This window comes from Cyanistes caeruleus, chromosome 32 (genome assembly GCF_971803275.1).
Source record: "Cyanistes caeruleus chromosome 32, bCyaCae1.hap1.1, whole genome shotgun sequence".
In the NCBI taxonomy this organism is placed as follows: Eukaryota; Metazoa; Chordata; class Aves; order Passeriformes; family Paridae; genus Cyanistes; species Cyanistes caeruleus.
In genome coordinates, this window is record NC_141733.1 from 510,004 (window position 1) to 533,072 (window position 23,069).

Consider the following 23,069-nt stretch of genomic DNA (forward strand, 5'->3'; position numbering starts at 1 on the left):
CCCCCCCCTCCGCGCCCCCCGAAAGTTTCAGGACCCAAAATTGAGGTTTTGGGGTTTTTTTTTTTTTTTTCCCCTTTTTTTTTCCCCCCGGTTTTTTGGGGGTTTTTTGTTGTTTTTTTTTTGAACCCCGAAATCGCTCCCAGGAGCCTCAAAATGAGCGGCTGGGGTTGAAAATCCCCCCCCGGAGATTTTTGAGGAGCCCAAATTGGGGTGAAGCAGCCCAAAATGAGCCGTCCGAGGGTCCCAAAAGCACCTTGGGGGCCCTAAAATTGCTTTGAGTGCCCCCAAAAATGAGCTTGAGACCCCCAAAAAGGAGATTGAGGCCCCCAAAAATGAGCTTGAGGCCCCAAAAATGAGATTGAGGCCCCCCAAAAATGAGCTTGAGACCCCCAAAAATGAGCTTGAGGCCCCCAAAAATGAGCTTGAAACCCCCAAAAATGAGCTTGAGGCCCCCCAAAATGAGCTTGAGGCCCCCAAAAATGAGCTTGAGGCCCCAAAAATGAGCTTGAGACCCCCAAAACGAGCTTGAGGCCCCCAAAAATGAGCTTGAGGCCCCAAAAATGAGCTTGAGTCCCCAAAAATGAGCTTGAGACCCCCAAAACGAGCTTGAGGCCCCCAAAAATGAGCTTGAGGCCCCAAAAATGAGTTTGAGGCCCCCAAAAATGAGCTTGAGACCCCCAAAAATGAGCTTGAGGCCCCCAAAATGAGCTTGAGGCCCCCAAAAAGGAGTTCGAGCCCCCCAAAAATCAAATCGGGGATCCCCAAATCAGCTTGAGAAACCCAAAAATGAGTTTGGGACCCCCCCAAAATCACTTTGAGGACCCCCCGAAGTTCGTTCGAAGACCCCAAAAGGAGTCGGAGGAGCCCAAATTTGGGGTTTTAGGACCCCCCCCAAAATCTCCCCGGTGACCTCCGGGACCCCCAGGCCGTGTCCGGACAGGGACCCCTCCCCAAAATCACCCTCGGGGAGCGGCCGGAGGTGACGGGGGGGACCCTCGGGGGGGGTGAGGGGGCACCCCGGGGTGTCTGGGGGGGGGTCTCACCTGTCCCCCCCACCCCCCCCGCGGTGCCGAGGTGGGCGCTGCTCCCACCCACGGCGTTACGTAAAGGCTGATTAATTAATTCATTCATTAATATTCCTCGGGGGGGGGGGGCCGCGCTCGGCGCGTGCCGGGGATGCTGCGGGGGGGGGGTCCCCAAAATCCCACCCCCCCCCTCACCCCAACCCTGGGACCCCCGCCCCAATCCCGAGGGGCTCCGAGGGGACGCGGTGGGGCTGGGGAGGGGTCGCAGGGCAGGGGGGGTCGGGGGGGGGTTCGGGGGGTGTGGGAGGGGTCCCGGGGGGAGTCGGGGGGTGTGGGAGGGGTCCCCTCAAGCTCCGGCCGCTCCCCCCAGCCCAGGGGAGGGGTTTGGGTAGGTCCTACAATAATTGGGGAGGGGGCTGCTGACCCCCCCCCGGGGGGAGGGGGCACTCGGAGGGGTCGGGGGATGGGCGGGGCAGGGGTCGGTGACCGGGGGGGGTGGGGAGGGTCGCGGTGCCCCCCACCCCAGGCGGGGCAGAGCTCCGGTGTGGGGGCACACGGGGCTGGGGGGGTGAGGGTGGGTCCCTGGGGGTCACCGGGGGGGGCTCTGACCCCTCCCGGGGCTGCCAAACCCAGGGACCCCCCACAACTCCCCGGGGGTCGCGGGGCTCCTCCCGCCCCCTCTGTCCCCAGGGATCCCGGGGGTCCTGACCCCCCCACCCCGCAGCTTCGGGAGGTCGCGGGGTCCCCCCAGTTGGGACCCCCAGAGGGGTCCTGGGCTCCCCCCGGGGGTCCCGAGCGTCCCTCCCCTCCCCCAACCCTCGGGGGGTCCCGGGGCACCCCCCCCTCCCCGCCCCGCGTTCCCTTGGGGGTCCCGGCGCCGCGCGGGGCTGGGCGGACCCCCCGATCCCGGCCCCCGCCCCCGGCTCCCCCCGCCCCGCCCCGCCCGCCGGTGCCGGTGCCGGTGCCGGTGCCGGCTCGGGGAAAGTTGCGGCGAGCCCCGGTCGGCGGAGGCAGAGCCGGGAGCGGCGGGGGACCGGGGCTCGGCGACACCGGCGACACCGGCGACACCGGCGACACCGGCGACACCGGCGACACCGGCGGCAGCGGCGGCAGCGGCCGAGCATCCCCCGGTAGGAGCGCGCAGCATCCCCGGTCCCCCCCGGCCGCCGGCGCTGCCCATCCCCGCTCCTCCGCTCCCTCCTCTCCCCAGCCCGGTGCCCCTTCCCCGCTCCGCTTTGCCCATCCCCGGTTCTCCCATCCCGGTTCTCCCATCCCGGTTCTCCATCCCCGGTTCTCCCATCCCCGGTTCTCCATCCCCGCTCCCGTTCCCGGCCCTCCCTTCCCGGCTCTCCCCGGTTCTCCCCTGCCGGTGCTCCCACCCCCGGTGCCCGGATCCATCTTGGCTCCGGTGCTGCCTGCGCAGCCGCCGGCTACCGGGAGGCGGGGGGAGGCCGGGCCGGGGGCGCCGCCGGGGCTGCGGCCGCTACCGGGGGCCGCAGGAGGCACCGGGGGAGCCGCGGGGGCTCCGGGAACCGCCGGGCACCGCCGGGAACCGCCGGGCACCGCCGGGAACCGGGGCCGCGGGAGGGACCGGCGGCGGCTGCGGGAGGCACGGGAGGGGCTCCGGGGGGGCTAGCAGAGGGAGCGGGGGGTGGCTCCGGGAGGCGGCGGCGGCGGGGCCGGGCCCGGGCGGGCTGAGCGCCGCTGCCGGTGCCCAGGGGCGATGGAGCCGCCGCGGAGCCTCCCGGGGCTGGAGCGGGAGCGCGGCGCGCTGGACGCGGCCGGAGGGTGCCCGTCCCCGCTGGACGCCAAGGCCGTGCCCGGCAGGAAGGTCTGGGTCAAGCTGCGGGCGCTGTGAGTGACCCCCCGGCCGCGGGACCCCCGACACGACCCAGACCCCCCCAAGGGACCCCCAAAGAGAGAGACCCCCCCCAAACCCAAAGCGGGACGCCCAAAGTGGGACCCGTCGGTCCCAAACTGGGACCCCCGAACCGCAAACCAGAACCGCGAAACCGGGACCCCCGAGACCCAAACCGGGACCCCCAAACCGGGACCCCCGAGACCCAAACCGGGACCCCCGAGACCCAAACCGGGACCCCCAAACCCCAAACCGGGACCCCTAAACCCCAAACCGGGACCCCCAAACCCCAAACCGGGACCCCCAAAACCCAAACCGGGACCCCCGAGACCCAAACCGGGACCCCCAAACCGGGACCCCCGAGACCCAAACCGGGACCCCGAGACCCAAACCGGGACCCCCAAACCGGGACCCCCAAACCGGGACCCTGAAACCCCAAACCGGGACCCCCAAACCAGGACCCCTGACCCCACCTGAGGATCCCACCCCAACAAACTCCTCCCACCCCATTTTGGGGACCCCCATCCTCCTCCAAGAGTCCCCCGCACCAAGAAAGACCCCGGGACCTTCCAGGTGTCCCCTCCAGGTGTCCCCTCCCGGTGTCCCCTCCAGGTGTCCCCAAGCTCCATTTGGGACCCCCTTGTCCCCCTGGCTCCCCCCCCCCACCATTGCCCCCCTTGGGGTGGGGACACTTGGGGGTCCCCGTGCCCCCCGCGGGGTGTCCCCCTCCCCCTGGGTGTCCCCGCGGGGTGCCAGAGGCCCCGGGGTGTCCCCAGCTCTGGTGGCCGGGGGGGCTCCCGGGGGGTGCCACCCCCTCACCTGTGTCGTGGGGAGCTCACGTGTCCCCGCGCCCACCTGCGGCACGTGAGGAGCGTGGGGGGGGGTCCCGGGGGGGCGGGGGCGGCCGAGGGGGGCAACACGTGCGTGGGGACACGCGTGGGGACACGCGTGGGGACACGTGTGGGCCCCGGGGGTGGGGGGACACGGGGGACACGTGTGGGTCACGCGTGTGACACACCTGGGGTGGGGGGGGGGCACACGCGTGTGCAAATGGGGGGGAGGGGGTGACACTCCGGGGGTGTCACACGCGTGTCCCCGCACGTGTCGCTCCCACAGGTGGGTGGTCGCGTGTCCCCAAAGTGGGGGCGCTCCCCACACCCCGGTGTCCCCCCCACCCCATTCCGGGGGTCGCTGGCAGCTCCGAGGGGCGGCAGCAGCCGCGGGTGACAATCCCGGGGGGTCCCTGAGACCCCCCCCTGTCACCCCCGGGGTGGCCCTGGGGTCGCTTCCCCATGGCGGGGGGCGTGGCGGTGCCACCAGGGGGTGACACCCGCCGCGACCCCCGGCCTTTGTCCCCGCGGGTGTCACCGCGGTCCCCGCGCCAGCAAGGCCGGGGGTGGCTGTCCCCAGGGCGGGGGTCCCTGAGGGTCCCCACGGGGGGTGGCCGGCGCGGGAAGGTGACAATCGCCTTCTCCAAGGTCACAGCAGCGCTGGTGACGTCTGTGCCACCCCCCCGCTCCCCCCGGCCCCCCTCGCTGTCACCGTCACTGTCGCCGTGACCGGGGGACGCGGTGGCCCCTCCCCAGCGCGTGGCTCCGGTGGCCGCGGCGGCCACACGAGTGTCCTTGTCACCCGCCGGCCGGCTGGCAGCGGCCCGTGTCCCCACGCTGTCGCCGGCGCGGGTGGCAGCCCCCCGCTGTCACCCCAGGGCCGCCCAGGGCCACCTGTGCCACCCTTTGTCGCCGGTGCCACCTGTGCCACCCCGCGTCACGGTGCCACCGCTGCCACCGCTGCCACTTCTGCCACCTCTGCCACCGCTGCCACCCCTGCCACCCCTGCCACCCCTGCGGGAGCGGCGCCGCCCAGATGGGACCCCCCCCCCCCCCACCTTGTCCCCTTCCTGTGACCTCCTGTCCCCAACCTGGGGGGGTCAGTGCCACCCTGTCCCCAACCTGGGGGGGCTGTGACCTCCTGTCCCCCCCCGGGGGCTGTCCCCGTTATCCGGGGGGGTGGGGGGGGGGGTCAGTGCCACCCTGTCCCCAACCTGAGGGGGGCTGTGACCCCCTGTCACCATCCTGGGGGGGGGTGGGTGCCACCCTGTCCCCAATCCGGGGCTCTCCTGGGGGTCCCCGAGGGTCTCTAACCCTCCCCGTCCCCACGCCGGGGGTCTGTCCTGGGGGTCCCCGAGGGTCTCTAACCCCCCCCGTCCCCACCCCGGGGGTCCCCGCAGGTCTTTAACCCCCCCCGTGCCCCCCCGGGGGTCTGCCCTGGGGGTCCCCGAGGGTCTCTAACCCCCCCCCCGTGCCCCCCGGGGGTCCCCGCGGGTCTCTAACCCCCCCCCCCGTGCCCCCCGGGGGTCCCGCGCCCCCCGGCCGCAGGCTGCGGTTCCTGCTGAAGCAGCTGGACTCGGGCGAGCTGAACGTGGAGGAGCTGAAGAGAAATCTGGAATACGCGGCCTCGCTGCTCGAGGCTGTGTGCATCGACGAGACCAGGTGGGGAGGGGACAGGGGGACGGGGGGGACAGGGGGGACAGGGGGGACAGGGGGGGACAGCGGGGGGACAGCGGGGGGACAGAGGGGGGACAGCGGTGGAGTGTCATTAAGGGGTCCCTCAGCATGGGAGGGGTCCCCGAGTGTCATTAAGGGGTCCCTAAGTGTCATTAAGGAGCCCCTAAGTGTCATTTAGGGGTCCCCGAGTGTCATTTAGGGGTCCCCGAGTGTCATTTAGGGGTCCCTGAGCATGGAGGGGGTCCCTGAGTGCCCTTAAGGGGTCCCTAAATGTCATTAAGGAGTCCCTAAGTGTCATTTACGGGTCCCCGAGTGTCATTTAGGGGTCCCCGAGTGTCATTAAGGGGTCCCCGAGTGTCATTTAGGGGTCCCCGAGTGTCATTAAGGGGTCCCTAAGTGTCATTTAGGGGTCCCCGAGTGTCATTTAGGGGTCCCTAAGTGCCATTTAGGGGTCCCCGAGTGTCATTTAGGGGTCCCCGAGTGTCATTTAGGGGTCCCTGAGCATGGAGGGGGTCCCTGAGTGCCCTTAAGGGGTCCCTAAGTGTAATTTAGGGGTCCCCGAGTGTCATTTAGGGGTCCCTGAGCATGAGAGGGGTCCCCGAGTGTCATTTAGGGGTCCCTGAGTGTCATTAAGGGGTCCCCGAGTGTCATTAAGGGGTCCCTAAGTGTCATTTAGGGGTCCCTGAGTGTCATTAAGGGGTCCCTAAGTGTCATTTAGGGGTCCCCGAGTGTCATTTAGGGGTCCCTAAGTGTCATTTAGGGGTCCCCAAGTGTCATTTAGGGGTCCCCGAGTGTCATTAAGGGGTCCCTAAGTGTCATTTAGGGGTCCCTGAGCATGGAGGGGGTCCCTGAGTGCCCTTAAGGGGTCCCTAAGTGCCATTTAGGGGTCCCTGAGTGTCATTAAGGGGTCCCCGAGTGTCATTAAGGGGTCCCTGAGTGTCATTTAGGGGTCCCTAAGTGTCATTAAGGGATCCCTAAGTGTCATTTAGGGGTCCCCGAGTGTCATTTACGGGTCCCTAAGTGTCATTTAGGGGTCCCCAAGTGTCATTTAGGGGTCCCCGAGTGTCATTTAGAGGGTCTCTAAGTGTCATTTAGGGGTCCCCGAGTGCCATTTAGGGGTCCCTAAGTGTCATTTAGGGGTCCCCGAGTGTCATTTAGAGGTCCCCGAGCATTTGGCGAGACCCCTCCAGACAATGTGGGGGTCCCTGACCCCTTTGGGGGGGGGTGCCCTGAGCACGTGCAGGGCTCCCCGGGCATTTTGGGGAGGGGTCCCCGGGCGGGCCGGGGGGGTCCTGAGCGCGGCCGTGCCCCTCAGGCAGGTGCTGGACACGGAGGACGAGCTGCGGGACATGGGCTCGGACGCGGCCGTGCCCTCCGAGGTGCGGGACTGGCTGGCGGCCACCTTCACGCAGCAGGCGCGGGCCAAGGGCCGCAGGGCCGAGGAGAAACCCAAATTCCGCAGCATCGTGCACGCCGTGCAGGCCGGGATCTTCGTGGAGAGGTGACAGGGACAGGGATGGGGACACGGGGCAGGGATGGGGACACGGACAGGGATGGGGACAGGGATGGGGACACGGGGCAGGGATGGGGACACGGGGCAGGGATGGGGACACGGGACAGGGATGGGGACACGGGGCAGGGATGGGGACAGGGACAGGGATGGGGACACGGGGCAGGGATGGGGACACGGGACAGGGATGGGGACAGGGACCCCCCCCCCCCCGCGAGGACAGGGGACAGCCACGGTGGGGACAGAGCTCAGGGCGGGGGGACATGAGAGTGACCTGAGCACGGCTGGGTCCCCAAAACCCAGGTGGGTCCCCAGAACCGACACCCAAGGACTGTCCCCAGCCCCCAGGAGTGTCCTCGGGGGTGTCCCCAGGAGGGTCCCCAGCCCCCAGGAGGGTCCCCAGGGCTGTCCCCAGGGCTGTCCCCAGTCCCCAGCGGGGTCCCCAGGGGTGTCCCCAGTCCCCAGGGCTGTCCCCAGTCCCCAGGGGTGTCCCCAGGGGTGTCCCCAGTCCCCAGCGGGGTCCCCAGGGCTGTCCCCATCCCCCAGGGGGGTCCCCAGGGCTGTCCCCATCCCCCAGGGCTGTCCCCAGGGCTGTCCCCATCCCCCAGGGCTGTCCCCAGGGGTGTCCCCATCCCCCAGGGGGGTCCCCAGGGCTGTCCCCAGCCCCCCCAGCCCTGCCTCCCCCCAGGATGTTCCGCCGGATGTACACGGCCGTGGGGCCGAGCTACTCCTCCTCCGTCCTCAACTGCCTGAAGGTACCGGGGCACCCCAAAAACCCCGGGGGGCTGCTGGGGGGGTCACTGGGAACGGCTGGGGGGGGCACTGGGGGTCACTGGGGGTCACTGGGGGTCACTGGGAGTCACTGGGAGTCACTGGGGGTCACTGGGGGTCACTGGGAATGGCTGGGGGGGTCACTGGGGGTCACTGGGGGTCACTGGGGGTCACTGGGGGTCCCTGGAATTGTCCCTGCTCGGGCACCCCTGGGAATCTCTGGGTCCCCCTGGACACCCCCGGCCTTCACTGGACATCACTGGGCACGGCTGGACATTCCCGGGAATCCCTGGGAATCCCTGGGAATCCTTGGAAATCCTTGGAAATCCCTGGGAATCCTTGGAAATCCCTGGGAATCCCTGGGAATCCCTGGGAATCCCTGGAAATCCCTGGGAATCCTTGGGAATCCTTGTAAAAACCCTGGGAATCCCCGGGAATCCTTGGAAATCCCTGGGAATCCCTGGAAATCCCTGGGAATCCCTGGAAATCCCTGGGAATCCTTGGAAATCCTTGGAAATCCCTGGAAATCCCTGGGAATCCCTGGAAATCCCTGGGAATCCCTGGAAATCCTTGGAAATCCCTGGGAATCCCTGGAAATCCCTGGAAATCCTTGGAAATCCTTGTAAAAACCCTGGGAATCCCCGGGAATCCCTGGAAATCCCTGGAAATTCCTGGAAATCCTTGGAAATCCCTGGGAATCCCTGGGAATCCCTGGGAATCCTTGGAAATCCCTGGAAATCCCTGGGAATCCTTGGAAATCCTTGTAAAAACCCTGGGAATCCCTGGGAATCCCTGGAAATCCCTGGAAATTCCTGGGAATCCCTGGGAATCCCTGGGAATCCCTGGAAATCCCTGGGAATCCCTGCATGGCACCCCCGGGGGTCACCGGGTACCCCTGGCTTCGCTGGGGTTTTACTGGACTTCACTGGGAATCGCTGGAATTCCCTGGAAATCCCTGGAATTCCCGACCATCCCTGGAATTCCCTGGAAATCCCTGGAATTCCCGGCCGTCCCTGGAATTCCCTGGAAATCCCTGGAATTCCCGGCCATCCCTGGAATTCCCGGCCATCCCTGGAATTCCCGGCCGTCCCTGGAATTCCCTGGAAATCCCTGGAATTCCCTGGAAATCCCTGGAATTCCCGGCCATCCCTGGAATTCCCGGCCATCCCTGGAATTCCCGGCTGTCCCTGGAATTCCCGGCCGTCCCTGGAATTCCCGGCTGTCCCTGGAATTCCCTGGAAATCCCTGGAATTCCCGGCTGTCCCTGGAATTCCCGGCTGTCCCCGGGATGTCCCCGCAGGGGCTGGACCAGTGGTGCTTCGATGTTTTCTCGCTGCACCGCGCGGCCGAGGAGCACTCGCTGCGCACCGTGGTCTTCGAGCTCTTCACCCGCCACAACCTCAACAGCCGCTTCAAGGTGTGACCCGGACCCCGAAATCACCCAAAATCACCCCAAATCACCCCAAAATCACCCCGAAATCACCCAAATCCCACCAAAATCACCCAAATCACCCCAAAATCACCCCAAATCACCCCAAATCACCCAAAATCACCCCGAAATCACCCCAAATCACCCAAAATCACCCCAAAATCACCCCAAATCACCCAAAATCACCCCGAAATCACCCAAATCCCACCAAAATCCCCAAAATCCCACCCCAGAACCCTCAACAGCCGCTTCAAGGTGTGACCCGGACCCCGAAATCACCCAAAATCACCCCAAAATCACCCAAATCCCACCAAAATCACCCCAAATCACCCCCAAATCCCCCAAAATCGCCCCAAAATCACCCCAAAATCCCCCAAAATCCCCCCAAAATCACCCAAATCCCACCAAAATCACCCCAAAATCACCCCCAAATCACCCAAATCCCACCAAAATCACCCCAAAATCACCCCAAAATCACCCAAAATCACCCCAAAATCACCCAAATCCCACCAAAATCACCCCAAAATCACCCCCAAATCACCCAAATCCCACCAAAATCACCCCAAAATCCCACCCCAGAACCCTCAACAGCCGCTTCAAGGTGTGACCCGGACCCCGAAATCACCCAAAATCACCCCAAAATCACCCCAAAATCCCACCAAAATCCCCCCAAAATCACCCCAAATCACCCCAAATCCCCCCCAAACCCCCCAAAATCCCACCCCAGAACCCTCAACAGCCGCTTCAAGGTGTGACCGAGACCCCAAATCCCCCAAAATCCCCCCCAAACCCCCAAATCCCACCCCAGAACCCTCAACAGCCTCTTCCAGGTGTGACCAACATCCAGAATCCTCCAGAACACCCCAAAAAAACCCCAAACACCCCCCAAGCTCCACCCCAGGCACCCCGAGACCCCCTCAGGACCCCCCCAAAACCACCCAGGACCCCCCAGACTCGTTGTCCCATTCCCAGATTCCCGGCGCGTTCCTGACCTCGCTGCTGGAGGCGCTGGAATCCGGCTACGGAAAGTTCCGGAACCCGTACCACAACCAGGTGCACGCGGCCGATGTCACACAGACCGTGCACTGCTTCCTGCTGCGCACCGGCATGCTGGTACGGGGACACGGGGACACGGGGACAGACATGGGGACACGGGGACAGACATGGGGACATGGGGACAGACATGGGGACATGGGGACACGGGACATGGGACATGGGACATGGGACATGGGGACATGGGGACAGACATGGGGACATGGGGACAGACACGGGGACACGGGGACATGGGGACAGACATGGGGACATGGGGACAGACATGGGGACACGGGGACACGGGGACAGACATGGGGACATGGGGACAGACATGGGGACATGGGGACATGGGGACACGGGACATGGGGACAGACATGGGGACATGGGGACACGGGACATGGGGACATGGGACATGGGACATGGGACATGGGACATGGGACATGGGACATGGGGACATGGGGACAGACATGGGGACATGGGGACAGACATGGGGACACGGGGACATGGGGACAGACATGGGGACATGGGGACAGACATGGGGACATGGGGACATGGGGAGAGACATGGGGACATGGGGACATGGGACACGGGACATGGGACACGGAACACAGGACACGGGGACATGGGGACATGGGGACATGGGGACATGGGGACATGGAGACATGGGGACACGGGACATGGGACACAGGACACGGGACACGGGGACATGGGGACGTGGGGACATGGGGACATGGGGACATGGGGACATGGGGACAGACATGGGGACAGACATGGGGACATGGGGACACGGGACATGGGGACATGGGGACACGGGACATGGGGACATGGGGACACGGGGACAGACAGGGAGACAGACACAGGACAGACATGGGGACAAGGGGACATGGGGACAGACATGGGTACAGACAGGGGACATGGGGACAGACAGACATGGGACAGACACAGGGACAGAGGGACAGACAGGGGGACAGGGGGACACTGGGGACAGACAGGGGGACACGGGGACACGGGGACAGACAGGGGACACGAGGACAGGGGGACAGCTGGCCCCGACGGTGGCACCTGGTGCCCGCGCTGCCCACTGTCCCCACGTGGCTGTCACGGCACACCCGGTGCGTGTCACTGTCCTTGTCCCTGTCCCCGTCCCTGTCCCCAGCACTGCCTGTCCGAGATCGAGCTCCTGGCCATCGTCTTCGCCGCCGCCATCCACGACTTCGAGCACACGGGGACAACCAACAGCTTCCACATCCAGACCAAGTGAGGGCGCGGGGACACGGGGACACGGCGTGGGGACACGGGGACACGGCACGGGTGGCACAGCGTGTCCCACGCGGGGCTGCAAACCTCTCCTGGTGCCACCGCGGGTCACCCCGCCCGCACCTGGCGTCACCTGCCCAGCCTGGCCGTGCCCGTGGCGGCTCCTTGGGGACACCCAGCGCCACCAGCACAGCCGGGACCCGGCCGTGCCACCCCCCGGGGCCACCCGTGGCGCGCCCAGCGTCCCCCGTGTCCCCGTGTCCCCAGGTCGGACACCGCCATCCTGTACAACGACCGCTCGGTGCTGGAGAACCACCACATCAGCGCCGTGTTCCGCCTGATGCAGGACGAGGAGCTCAACATCTTCGTCAACCTCACCAAGGACGAGTTCGCGTAAGCTCTGTCCCCATGGTGTCCCCGAGCTGTCCCCTCGGTGTCCCCGAGCTGTCCCCGAGCTGTCCCCGAGCTGTCCCGGAGCTGTCCCCTCACTCTCCCCACGCTGTCCCCCGCTGTCCCCCCGCTGTCCCCCCGCTGTCCCCCCGCTGTCCCCGCCCTGTCCCCCCGCTGTCCCCTCGCTGTCCCCGCGCTGTCCCCTCGCTGTCCCCTCCCTGTCGCTGACGCCGTGTCCCCACCCCGCAGGGAGCTGCGGGCTCTGGTCATCGACATGGTCCTGGCCACCGACATGTCCTGCCACTTCCAGCAGGTCAAGTCCATGAAGACGGCGCTGCAGCAGCTGGAGAGGTGGGCGGGGGTCGCGGCGGGGCGCGTCAGGAGGGGATGGCCGCGGCGTGGGTGGCCTTGGGGACAATCCGTGTTTGTCCCCCAGGCTGGACAAGTCCAAGGTGCTGTCGCTGCTGCTGCACGCGGCCGACATCAGCCACCCCACCAAGCAGTGGGCGGTTCACAGCCGCTGGACCAAGGCGCTCATGGAGGAGTTCTTCCGGCAGGTAGGGCCGGGCCGGGCCGGGGGGGCTCGGGGGACACCCCTTGGGGACACCACGCCTGTCCCTTGCCTTGCCAGGGGGACAAGGAGGCCGAGCTGGGGCTGCCCTTCTCGCCCCTCTGCGACCGCACCTCCACGCTGGTGGCCCAGTCGCAGATCGGTGAGTGCGGGGGGAGGTCCCCGTCCCCTGTCGCGCGTCCCCGCCGTGTCGCCGCCGTGTCGCCAGCCGCGCCGTGTCCCCTCCCGTCCCCAGGGTTCATCGACTTCATCGTGGAGCCCACGTTCTCGGTGCTCACCGACGTGGCCGAGAAGTTGGTGACGCCTCTGGCCGAGGACGGCTCCAAGGTGGCCAAGGGCAACCCCGCGACCCCCCAGCAGCCCAGGTGGGGGGTCCCTGTCCCCGCGCTCCGAGCCCCGCGGTGGCCGCGGTGGCCCTGGCCCGCTGCCAGCTGTCGCCGCTGTCCCCCAGCTCGCAGTGGCGGCAGCCGTCCCTGGATGAGCACCTGGAGCTGGGGGACATCAAAGCCGACCTGGCCGGGTTCCGCTCCACCTGGACCAAGCACATCCAGGAGAACAAGCAGAAGTGGAAGGAGAGGGCGGCCAGCGGTAGGACAGGGCCACCGCGGCCACCGCGGCCACCGCGGAGGGGCTGGCGACCGCCCGGACCCGCTCGGGGCCGGCTCTGTCGCGGCGTCCCCAGGCGGGGGAGGTGGCAGGAGCTCAAGGGGGGGGGGTGGCCCCACGTTTTGGGGTGTCGCCGGTGACCCCGCGCCCGTGTCCCCGGCAGGCATCACCAACCAGGCGTCCATCGATGAGCTGTCGCCGTGCGAGGAGCCCGCGGCCCCCGGCGCGCACAGGGAGAACGGGGACGTGGAATAGCAGCGGGAGGAGCGAGGTGGGCGCGGGAGGGGTGGGGACACCGGGAGGGAGGAGGGGACGCGGATGTCACCGTCCCCTCCCCGCAGGTCCTCGTCCGGCCGAGTGACAGCGTCTCGTCCAAAGTCTTCGATGCCATCGAGTTCAGCACCATCCGCAGGGCTGGAGCCCCCCGGGGCCGGGCTGGGATCGGTGCCACCCCCTCCCCGTGCCAGGATCGGTGTCACCTCTGTGCCAGGAGCCCCCCCGGGATGTCCCCGCTGTCGCCGGTCCCTCACTGCCACCCCCGGCCCCCCCGCCGGGCTCCATCCTTCGGGATTTTTAAAAAACGCTTTTCCAGCCCCGCTCGGGAGGGGCCGGGCCGGGGCTGGTGGCGCTGGGGACAGCCCGGAGGGACCCGCGGTCCCCTCTGTGCCCGCCGAGCCTGGCTGGTGACACCGGGAGGGTGACCCTGGGACCTGTCCCCAACCCGGGACAGAGACAGGGAGGGGACAGGGAGGGGACAGGGACAGGGAGGGGACAGGAAGAAGGATGGGACAGGGAGGGGACAGGGACAGGGATGGGACAGGGACAGGGACGGGACAGGGACAGGGACGGGACAGGGACAGGGACAGGGACAGGGATGGGACAGGGACAGGGACGGGACAGGGACAGGGACGGGACAGGGACAGGGACAGGGACAGGGATGGGACACGGACAGGGACAGGGACAGGGACAGGGACAGCGACAGGGACAGCGACAGGGACAGCGACAGGGACAGGGACAGGGACAGGAATGTCCCCCCGGGGTCCCGCCCGGCGCGGGTGGGATTTGGGACAGGGGACAGATCCCCCTCCGGTGTCCCTGGAATGTCCCCGCATTCCTGCGACATCCCCGGAATGTTCGGGAATGCTCGGGAATGCTCGGGAATGTTCGGGAATGCTCGGGAATGCTCGGGAATGTTCGGGAATGTTCGGGAATGCTCGGGAATGCTCCAACATCCCGGCTCCAGGGAGCCTCGGGAATCCCGGGATGTTTGGGGCCCCCTCGGGAATCCCGGGATGTTTGGGGCCCCCTCGGGAATCCCGGGATGTTTGGGGCCCCCTCCGGCCCCCGCGTGCCTTGGGGACCCCCCCGCGCCGATCCCGGAGCATCCCGGATCCCTCCAGCCTCGGGAATCCCGCAGGATCCCAACGCCGGGGGTGTCCCGGGAACCCTCCGGGAGCTTCCCACGGCATCCTGGATCCATCACGCCTCGGGAATCCGCCGGGATCCGGCGAGCCTTGGACACCCTCCAGCACCCGGGATCCAGCCCGGGAATATCCCGGGATCCCGGATCCAGCCCGGGAATATCCCGGGATCCCGGATCCAGCCTCGGGAATATCCCGGGATCCCGGATCCAGCCCGGGAATATCCCGGATCCAGCCCGGGAATATCCCGGGATCCCGGATCCAGCCCGGGAATATCCCGGGATCCCGGATCCAGCCCGGGAATATCCCGGGATCCCGGATCCAGCCCGGGAATATCCCGGGATCCCGGATCCAGTTTTGGGAATTCCCCGGGATCCCGGATCCAGTTTTGGGAATTCCCCGGGATCCCGGATCCAGCCTCGGGAATATCCCGGGATCCCGGATCCAGCCTCGGGAATATCCCGGGATCCCGGATCCAGCCCGGGAATTCCCCGGGATCCCGGATCCAGTTTTGGGAATTCCCCGGGATCCCGGATCCAGTTTTGGGAATTCCCCGGGATCCCGGATCCAGCCTCGGGAATTCCCCGGGATCCCGGATCCAGCCCGGGAATATCCCGGGATCCCGGATCCAGTTTTGGGAATTCCCCGGGATCCCGGATCCAGTTTTGGGAATATCCCGGGATCCCGGATCCGCCGTTCCCGGAGCTTCCCGACATCCTGGATCCCTCGCGCCTGGGGGATCCTCCGGGATCTCGGATCCTCCAGCATCCTCCGGCATCCCGGGAATGCCCCGGACCCCAGGAATGTTCGGGAATGCTCAGGAATGTTCGGGAATGCCCCGGACCCCCCTTCCCGCTCCGGCCCCTCCGGCTCCAGCCCCGGCTCCGTGCCCCCCCCCAGCCCCCCGTGTCCCCCCCGTGTCCCCCCCGTGTCCCCCCCGTGTCCCCCCCGTGTCCCCCCCTCGGTCACCGCTGGCAGAGCTCCTCCCCCTCCCCCCGCATGTGTCCCCCCCTCGCCGCTGCTAACGAGCAATTAATTAATTAATGAGTTAATTAATAAACGCCGCCGCCACCACGGCCACGCTCCGGGCACTGGGGGGGGGGGAAACCCAAAGGGGTCTAAACCCGGGCATGGGGGCGACCCCCGGCACCCAAAGGGGTCCTGGAGCCCCCCCCGGCACCCAAAGGAGGTCCTGGAGCCCCCCCCCGGTACCCAAAGGGGGTCCTGGAGCCCCCCCGGTACCCAAAGGGGTCCTGGAGCCCCCCCCGGCACCCAAAGGGGTCCTGGAGCCCCCCCAAGCACCCAAAGGGGGTCCTGGAGCCCCCCCCGGCACCCAAAGGGGGTCCTGGAGCCCCCCCCCGGTACCCAAAGGGGGTCCTGGAGCCCCCCCCGGTACCCAAAGGGGGTCCTGGAGCCCCCCCCCGGTACCCAAAGGGGGTCCTGGAGCCCCCCCCGGCACCCAAAGGGGGTCCTGGAGCCCCCCCCCGGTACCCAAAGGGGGTCCTGGAGCCCCCCCCGGTACCCAAAGGGGGTCCTGGAGCCCCCCCCCGGTACCCAAAGGGGTCCTGGAGCCCCTCCAAGCACCCAAAGGGGGTCCTGGAGCCCCCCTGGTACCCAAAGGGGTCCTGGAGCCCCCCTGGTACCCAAAGGGGGTCCTGGAGCCCCCCCCCAAGCACCCAAAGGGGTCCTGGAGCCCCCCCAGCCCCCAAAAAGGGGACCCCACCCCCCTCCCCACCCCGGCGCGGCCCAAGGAGGAGGCGGGGGGGGAAAGGATCCCTTTAATTCCGGCTGAGGGGGGGTCCCCACGCCCCCCCCCGTGTCCGTGTGCACACGCGTGTCCCTGTCCCCTCCCCGTGTCCCCTCCCCGTGTCCCCTCCCCGTGTCCGCGTGTCCAGGTGACCCCCCCAGGAGTGGGGGAGGGGCAGGGGGCACCCCGAGGGTGGCAGTGAGGATTTTGGGGGGGGGGGGGTCTGCTCCGTGTCCCCAGTGTCACCTGCCCTGAGGTCCCCAGGGGGAGGGGACAGCCCTGGCGTTGTCCCCAGACCCCCCCCCGGGTGGGGACCTGCCCGTGGCAGTAAAAAAAACAAAAAACAAAAACAAAAAAAAAAACCCCAAAATAATTCTGGGCAGCCCCAAAATCTTAGAAAATGGAATAAAAAAATCTCCGCTGGCGTCCGGGTCCCGCGGCCACACCTGGGGACAAGGGACAGCGCTGGGGACAGCGGGGAGGGGACAGCCCCCGGCCCAGCGAGGCCACCCTGCCCCTGGCATTGCCCAGTGGCCCGGGGACATCTTGGGGACATCCTGGGGACATCCCTGGGACATCCCGGGGACATCCCGGGGACATCACTGGGACATCCTGGGGACATCCCGGGGACATCTCGGGGACATCCCTGGGACATCCCTGGGATATCCCTGGGACATCCCGAGGACATCTCGGGGACATCCCATGTCCCAGTCCAGTGTCCCAGTGCCACCCGGGTGTCCCAGCCTGCTGTCCCCAATGTCCCCCCAGTGTCCCCCCAGTGTCCCCAGTGTCTCCCCAGTGTCCCCCCAGTGTCCCCGCAGTGTCCCCAGTGCCCCCAGTGCCCCCCCAGTGTCCCCCCAGTGTCCCCAATGTCCCCCCAGTGTCCCCAATGTCCCCCCAGTGTCCCCAGTGCCCCCAGTGTCCCCCTAGTGCCCCCAGTGCCCCCCCAGTGTCCCCAGTGTCCCCAGTGCCCCCAGTGTCCCCAGTGCCCCCAGTGTCCCCAATGTCCCCCAGTGTCCCCAATGGCCCCCCAGTGTCCCCAGGCCGTACCTACTGGCCCTCGCTGTCCCCAGGCTCTATATGGGTCCCGTCCTCGTCCCGGCTGCGCCGCGCGGCCCCGGGGGTCCCGGCTCGGGGGGTCCCGGCCCCGGGGGTCCCGGCTCGGGGGGTCCCGGCCTGAGGGGTCCCATCCCCGGGGGTCCCTGCGGGTGTCACAGCACGGGGGACGGGGGTGACCTCAGGTCCCTGTCACCTCCTGTCCCCCCGCCCCCGGTCGCCCCCCGGGACTCACGGTGGCCGCCCTGGGCCAGCGGGCAGGAGCCGCCGGGGCTGTGGCGGTGCTCGGGGTCACCGCGGGGGCAGCGGGCGGTGGCCGCCACCACCTCGTCGTCGTTGTCGCCTCCCCCCTGCGCCTGCTTGCACAGGTGATGCTCCACCATCATCTGCAGCTCTGCCGGGCAGCGAGCGCCGCTGGCGACCCTGGCGACCCTGGGGACCCTGGGGACCGTCCCCACGCTCCCGGCGACACCGCGGCCTCGGGTGGCCCCGAGGTGGCGTTTGCCAGGCCGGGGATGGGGGGGGGGGTGGTGGCCTCCGGACCGCGGTGCTGGGAGGGGCTGTCCCCACCTTGTGTCCCCTCCCGGTGTCCCCCAGTGCCCCCCAGTGTCCCCAGTGTCCCCCCAGTGTCCCCCAGTGTCCCCCAGTGTCCCCTCTGTGTCCCCCAGTGTCCCCCAGTGTCCCCAGTGTCCCCCAGTGTCCCCCAGTGTCCCCAGTGTCCCCCCAGTGTCCCCTCAGTATCCCCCCAGTGTCCCCCCAGTGTCCCCTCAGTGTCCTCCAGTGTCCCCCAGTGTCCCCTCAGTGTCCCGCCGTGTCCCCCCAGTGTCCCCCCAGTGTCCCCCCAGTGTCCCCTCAGTATCCCCCCAGTGTCCCCAGTGTCCCCCAGTGTCCCCCAGTGTCCCCAGTGTCCCCCAGTGTCCCCCAGTGTCCCCAGTGTCCCCCCAGTGTCCCCCCAGTGTCCCCCCAGTGTCCCCTCAGTATCCCCCCAGTGTCCCCAGTGTCCCCCAGTGTCCCCCAGTGTCCCCCCAGTGTCCCCCCAGTGTCCCCCCAGTGTCCCCTCAGTATCCCCCCAGTGTCCCCAGTGTCCCCCAGTGTCCCCCAGTGTCCCCAGTGTCCCCCCAGTGTCCCCCCATGTCCCCAGTGTCCCCCCGTGTCCCCCCGTGTCCCCCCCAAGTACCTTTCATGGTGGGGGTGCTGCGGGGAACCTTCTTCCTCTGCCGGGGGGACATGGCCAGGCCGGACTGCGGGGACAGCGCGGGTCAGGGCGGGGCGGGGGGGTCTCCCGGCCCGGGGAGGGGTCCCCGATGTCCCCCCGGGGGTCCCCGATGTCCCCCGGGGGTCCCCGCAGCCCCCCCGGAGCACAAACCTTCAGCAGGGGGTTGGGCAGCCGGTCCTCGTCGATCTCTGGGGGGGCAGAGAGGGGGCAGGAGGTCAGCGGGGGGGTGGGAGTGGGGTGGGGGGCTCGTCCTGTGCCCCCCGAGGTCAATCCGGGCCCTCCGGGGGGGTCTCTGTCCCCTGGGGGTGTCATGGGGACAGTGCCACCACCACCCCCCGCCCCATTGTCACGGGGATTGGGGTCCCGCCCCCCCGTGCGTGGGGGTCCTGAGCATGGTGGGGGTCCCTGGGTGACATTTAGGGGGTCCCTGAGCATGGGGGGGGGTCCGAGTGTCATTTAGGGGGTCCCCGAGCATGGGGTGAGACCCCTCCGGACAATGGGGGGGTCCCTGGCCCCGTTTGGGGGGGGTATCCTTAGCAAGTGTGGGGTCCCCGGGCATTTTGGGGAGGGGTCCCTGAGCACCCTGGGGTGTCCCCGGTGCCCCCGGGGGTGACGCGGGGACCCCCCCGGACCCACCTGGGGACGATTGGTCGCTGCTCAGGACGAGGTTGGCGGGGGTCGGCCGACGCCTCCGGATCTGGGGTGGGGAGGGGGGGGGGGGGGCACACGGCAGAGATTTGGGACCCCCCCGGACCGTGCCCCGACCCCCCCCCGGGCCCCCCCTGGCACCGAGCCCGCGGTGTCGCCGTGCCCGGGGTGGCGGTGACCGGACGCGCGTGGCTTTCCCGTTATAGGCGGCGGCGGGAAACGCTTGGGGACAGCGACACGGGGACAGCGACACGGGGACAGCGACACGGGGACACCGGCGGGGCCCTGCCCTTCCTCTGTCCTTGCCCAAGGTCACCTCCAGCTGCTCCGGCCCCGCCGCTGGCTTTTTTTGGGGGGGGATCTGTGGGGGCCGAGTGGCCGCGGTGGGGCCGGCGGTGGCGGCGGCGACAGAGGAGGTGGCGGCGGCGACAGAGGAGGTGGCGGTGGCGACAGAGGAGGTGGCGGTGGCGACAGCGGTGACCCCGCGCCCCCTTTCCCCGCTGACCCAGTAACTGAGCGCCTCCAAAAAAAACCCAATTTCCCAGCGAGGATTCCCTAATGAGGCGGGCTGGCTAATGAGATGCTAATGAGATGCTAATCAGGCGGGAGAGCGGCCGGGGGAGCGCCCCCCCCCCGCCGCCCCCCGCCCCTCCGCACCTCCCCCGGCCCCTGCCCACCCCCCCGAGCCCCCGGCGCATCCTCCCGTGCCGGCCCCGTTGCCATGGAAACGCGATCTGGATATTAAACGGAGATTAGGGGGAACCGGGAATCGCCGGGAATCGCCCCGGCCCCGCCGAGGACCCCACGGACCAGCCCCCCCCCCACCCCCCCAAACTTTGGGGTGGGGGTCCAACCGCCCCCCCCCCCCCCAGGATGGATTTGGGGTCCCCGCCCCGGGCCCGGTCCGGCCCCGCAGCCCCCGGAGGGACCCCGGGAAGCCGCAGCCCCCCCTGGGACGCTCCAGCCCCTCCGGCTGGGGGGGCTCGGCCTCGCCCCCCCCACCCCCCCCCCACCCCGGCGCGACCCCCGGGGCGGGGATGGGGAGGGGACACCGCTGCCACCTGCTCAAGGTCACCCAGGTGGAGCCGAGCGACCCCGGCTGAGCCCCCCCCGAAACCCCCTCCCCAATTCCCGGCCCGGCCCGGGGGGGTTGCCGGGCGGGCGGGGGGATCCCGGGGATGCTCCGGGGAGGGGATGCGCTGGTCCTTCCCCCCCTTCGCTCCCTCCCTCCCTCCTCCCTCCCTCCCCCATCCCTCCCTCCCTGCCTCCCTCCCGCCTCGGCCGCGCTCTGCTCCCGCCGCTATTTTTAGATCAATCTCCAGCATCGATTAAGGGAGAGCGGCGCGATCCGGGAGCAGCCGGGACCGGGCCGGGACCGGGCCGGGAGCTCGGAGCGGGCCGGGGGCTCGGGGGGGAGCGGGAGGGGTCCGGCTCGGTTCGGTACCACGGAGCCGAACCGGCCCCCCCCGCCCGCCCCGGGATGGTCGCCGAGGCCTCGGGGACGCTCTCAGGGGGACTTGGGGACACCGGGAAGAGGCGCAGGACAAAGCCCTGGGCCAGGCCTGGCACTCACGGGGGGCACCCGGGAGGGCGACCGGGGTGGGCGGGGGGCAAACGGGGGGGGCTCAGCAGAGATGGGGGGGTCAGGGAGCTGCAGGACCCGCGGGGGACACGGGGGGACCGTGGGGACAAAGTCCTTGAGGAGGGTGGGGCTGGAGAGATTCGGGGACCCCCCGGCAGGACACGGGGACACCGCGGTGCCACCCGCAGAGGGGGTGACACGGCCGGGCCCCCCAGGGCTGCGAGGGCAGCGCAGCCAGGGACCCCCCAAAAAGAGGAGCGGGGAGGGGACATCGGCAGTGTCACCGGTGTCACCCCCAGCTCAGGGCCTTGAGAGGCGCTGGGTGAGACCCTCCGGGAGGGGAAACTGAGGCAGGGCAGGGGAGCAGGGCAGTGCCCGAGCCCGGCTGTGACGGGGACTGGGCCGTGCCCTTTGCTGGCTGCTGGGGGGGCTCCTGCAGCCCCCCCCCCGCGTTCTCCCTCTCCCTCCTGGGGACCCCCAGCTCTCCCTCCCCCTCCTGGGGACCCCCAACTCTCCCTCTCCCTCCCGGGGCCCCCGCGCTGCCCCCACCGGGCCGGGTGGTGGCCCCAGGTGGCCACGTTCAGTGACAGCGCCACACTGGCCCCCGCCCCGCTGGCACCGGGGGGGTCCTGGCCCCCCACCCCCAGGACCCCCAGCTGGGGGGACACGGCGGAACCCCCCTCCTTCCTCCTCCTCATCCTCCTGAAGCCCCCGCGGGGCCACGGTGGGGCCGAGGGGTCCCCCCAGACCCCCCTTGTCCCCTGCAGCCCCCAGGGCTGGGGGCGCGGAGGTGGCAGGAGGGGCTCGGGGTGCCCGGGGGTCCCCGGCCGTGTCCCCGCGCGGGGTCACCCCGTGCCCGGGGCTGTTCTGGGACCGGCTCCGAGGGGAGCAGGGGCTGGAGGGGCCGGGGGGTCCCGGGGTGGCCCCGGTGGCGTCGCGCAGAGCCGGCACATGGCCCTGGCAGTGTCACCCCCCGCCCCGCGGGGCTCCGGGGACAGCGGGGGCCGCTCCGCGCGGGGGTCCCCGGGACCGGGGGGCTGCTCCCCGCTGTCCCCGCTGTCCCCCGGCCTCACCCCCGGTCCCAGCGCTCGGTGCCCCCCGCCCGGGCCGTGCCCGCAGCCCCCCGGAGCCCCCCCGGCTCTCTCCTCCGCGCAGCCCCGCGGCCCCCCCGGTGTCCCCTCGGTGTCCCCGCGGTGTCCCCGCGGTGTCCCCGCACCTGCTCGGCCGCCTCCGGGTCCAGGTGCGGCTCCAGCAGCGGGACCGTGAACTGGATCTTGCGGGGGCTGTTGGGCTCCATCGCGGGCGCGGCGGCTCCGGCGGCTCCGGCGGCTCCGAGCGGCCACGCCCCGGCCACGCCCCGCGCAGGCCACGCCCACAGCCCCGCCCCGCCCACCGCCCCGCGCGCGGAGGGGACGGCGGGACACGGGGGACGGACACACGGACACGGGGAGGGACACACGGACACCGGGGAGGGACACACGGACACGGGGGACGGACACACGGACACGGGGGAGGGACACACGGACACGGGGGACGGACACACGGACACGGGGGAGGGACACACGGACACGGGGGACGGACACACGGACACGGGGGACGGACACACGGACACCGGGAGGGACACACGGACACCGGGGAGGGACACACGGACACGGCAGGGACACACGGACACGGGGGACGGACACACGGACACGGGGGAGGGACACACGGACACGGGGAGGGACACACAGACACCGGGGAGGGACACACGGACACGGGGAGGGACACACGGACACGGGGACAGACACAGGGACGCGGGGACAGACACAGGGACAGGGGGACAGACACAGGGACAGGGGGACAGACACAGGGACACGCGGACAGACAAACAGACACAAGGATGGACTGCAGGCCGCAGGGACAGACGTGTGGACAGAGCCAGGATGCGGGGACAGAGGGACACGGGGACAGACACAGGGACAGACACGGGGACAGGGACAGGGACAGGACCCCCCCACCGCAGCGGGGACACTCCTTGTCCCCCTCCTCGGGGACAAGGGGACCCCGCCAGCCCTTGGGGACTGTCCCAGCAGCACCTGCACCCCCCAAACCCCCTAAACACGGAATATTGATCTTGGGGGGGGGCACAGGGTGGGGAGGGGCTGTCCCCAACATCTGTCTGTGCTGTGTCCCCCACGGCCCCCCAAAGTGACATCCTCGGGGATTTGGGGGGGTCGCGGGGCCGAGGAGGGGTTTTCTGGGCTGAGGAGGGGTCGCAAGGCCGGGGGGTGGTCGCGGGGCCGGGGGGAGTTCTGTGGCCGGGGGTGGGGGTCGCGGGGCCGGGGGTGGGGGTCGCGGGGCCGGGGGAGGGGGTCGCGGGGCCGGGAGGGGTTTTGGGGCCGGGGGAGGGGGTCGCGGGGCCGGGGGAGGGGGTCGCGGGGCCGGGGGAGGGGGTCGCGGGGCC

General features: G+C 69.2%; 2 protein-coding genes across 3 annotated transcripts; one reads left to right on the forward strand and one right to left on the reverse strand.

Moving 5' to 3' along the window:
- The first annotated feature begins 2,045 nt into the window (after nucleotides 1-2,045).
- On the forward strand, nucleotides 2,046-13,507 carry PDE1B (phosphodiesterase 1B). Of its 2 annotated transcripts, none has more exons than XM_086870433.1 (16): nucleotides 2,046-2,155; nucleotides 2,744-2,879; nucleotides 5,262-5,375; nucleotides 6,710-6,891; nucleotides 7,589-7,655; nucleotides 8,972-9,088; nucleotides 10,073-10,213; nucleotides 11,289-11,389; nucleotides 11,657-11,782; nucleotides 12,029-12,130; nucleotides 12,216-12,336; nucleotides 12,411-12,492; nucleotides 12,586-12,715; nucleotides 12,802-12,938; nucleotides 13,120-13,227; nucleotides 13,298-13,507. In XM_086870433.1, exons 4-15 carry the CDS (start codon nucleotides 6,740-6,742, stop codon nucleotides 13,209-13,211), a joined length of 1,368 nt encoding a protein of 455 aa, XP_086726559.1. In that variant the 5' UTR covers nucleotides 2,046-2,155; nucleotides 2,744-2,879; nucleotides 5,262-5,375; nucleotides 6,710-6,739; the 3' UTR covers nucleotides 13,212-13,227; nucleotides 13,298-13,507. The 2 variants fall into 2 exon arrangements, with proteins under 2 accessions (XP_086726559.1, XP_086726558.1); XM_086870432.1 differs by having other exon boundaries at nucleotides 2,070-2,155; nucleotides 6,706-6,891.
- Nucleotides 13,508-16,497: 2,990 nt separating this feature from the next.
- On the reverse strand, nucleotides 16,498-21,971 carry PPP1R1A (protein phosphatase 1 regulatory inhibitor subunit 1A). The gene is made up of 7 exons (XM_086870434.1): nucleotides 21,843-21,971; nucleotides 19,033-19,093; nucleotides 18,547-18,584; nucleotides 18,358-18,421; nucleotides 17,416-17,574; nucleotides 17,175-17,326; nucleotides 16,498-16,570 (listed from the first exon to the last, which is right to left on the reverse strand). The coding sequence occupies exons 1-6, from the start codon at nucleotides 21,921-21,923 to the stop codon at nucleotides 17,175-17,177; spliced, it is 555 nt and encodes a 184-aa protein (XP_086726560.1). The 5' UTR covers nucleotides 21,924-21,971; the 3' UTR covers nucleotides 16,498-16,570.
- Nucleotides 21,972-23,069: the final 1,098 nt, after the last annotated feature.

Excerpts from the sequence above, each read along its gene's own strand:
- PDE1B (XM_086870432.1), top strand. The coding sequence starts at position 2,749 with ATGGAGCCGCCGCGGAGCCTCCCGGGGCTGGAGCGGGAGCGCGGCGCG. Across the intron at positions 11,390-11,656 it reads AGCTTCCACATCCAGACCAA|GTCGGACACCGCCATCCTGT; the intron begins GTGAGGGCGCGG and ends CCGTGTCCCCAG. Across the intron at positions 11,783-12,028 it reads CTCACCAAGGACGAGTTCGC|GGAGCTGCGGGCTCTGGTCA; the intron begins GTAAGCTCTGTC and ends CCCACCCCGCAG.
- PPP1R1A (XM_086870434.1), bottom strand. The coding sequence starts at position 21,923 with ATGGAGCCCAACAGCCCCCGCAAGATCCAGTTCACGGTCCCGCTGCTG. Across the intron at positions 17,575-18,357 it reads CAGCACCCCCACCATGAAAG|AGCTGCAGATGATGGTGGAG; the intron begins GTACTTGGGGGG and ends GCTGCCCGGCAG. Across the intron at positions 17,327-17,415 it reads GCTGGCCCAGGGCGGCCACC|GGACCCCCGGGGATGGGACC; the intron begins GTGAGTCCCGGG and ends TGACACCCGCAG.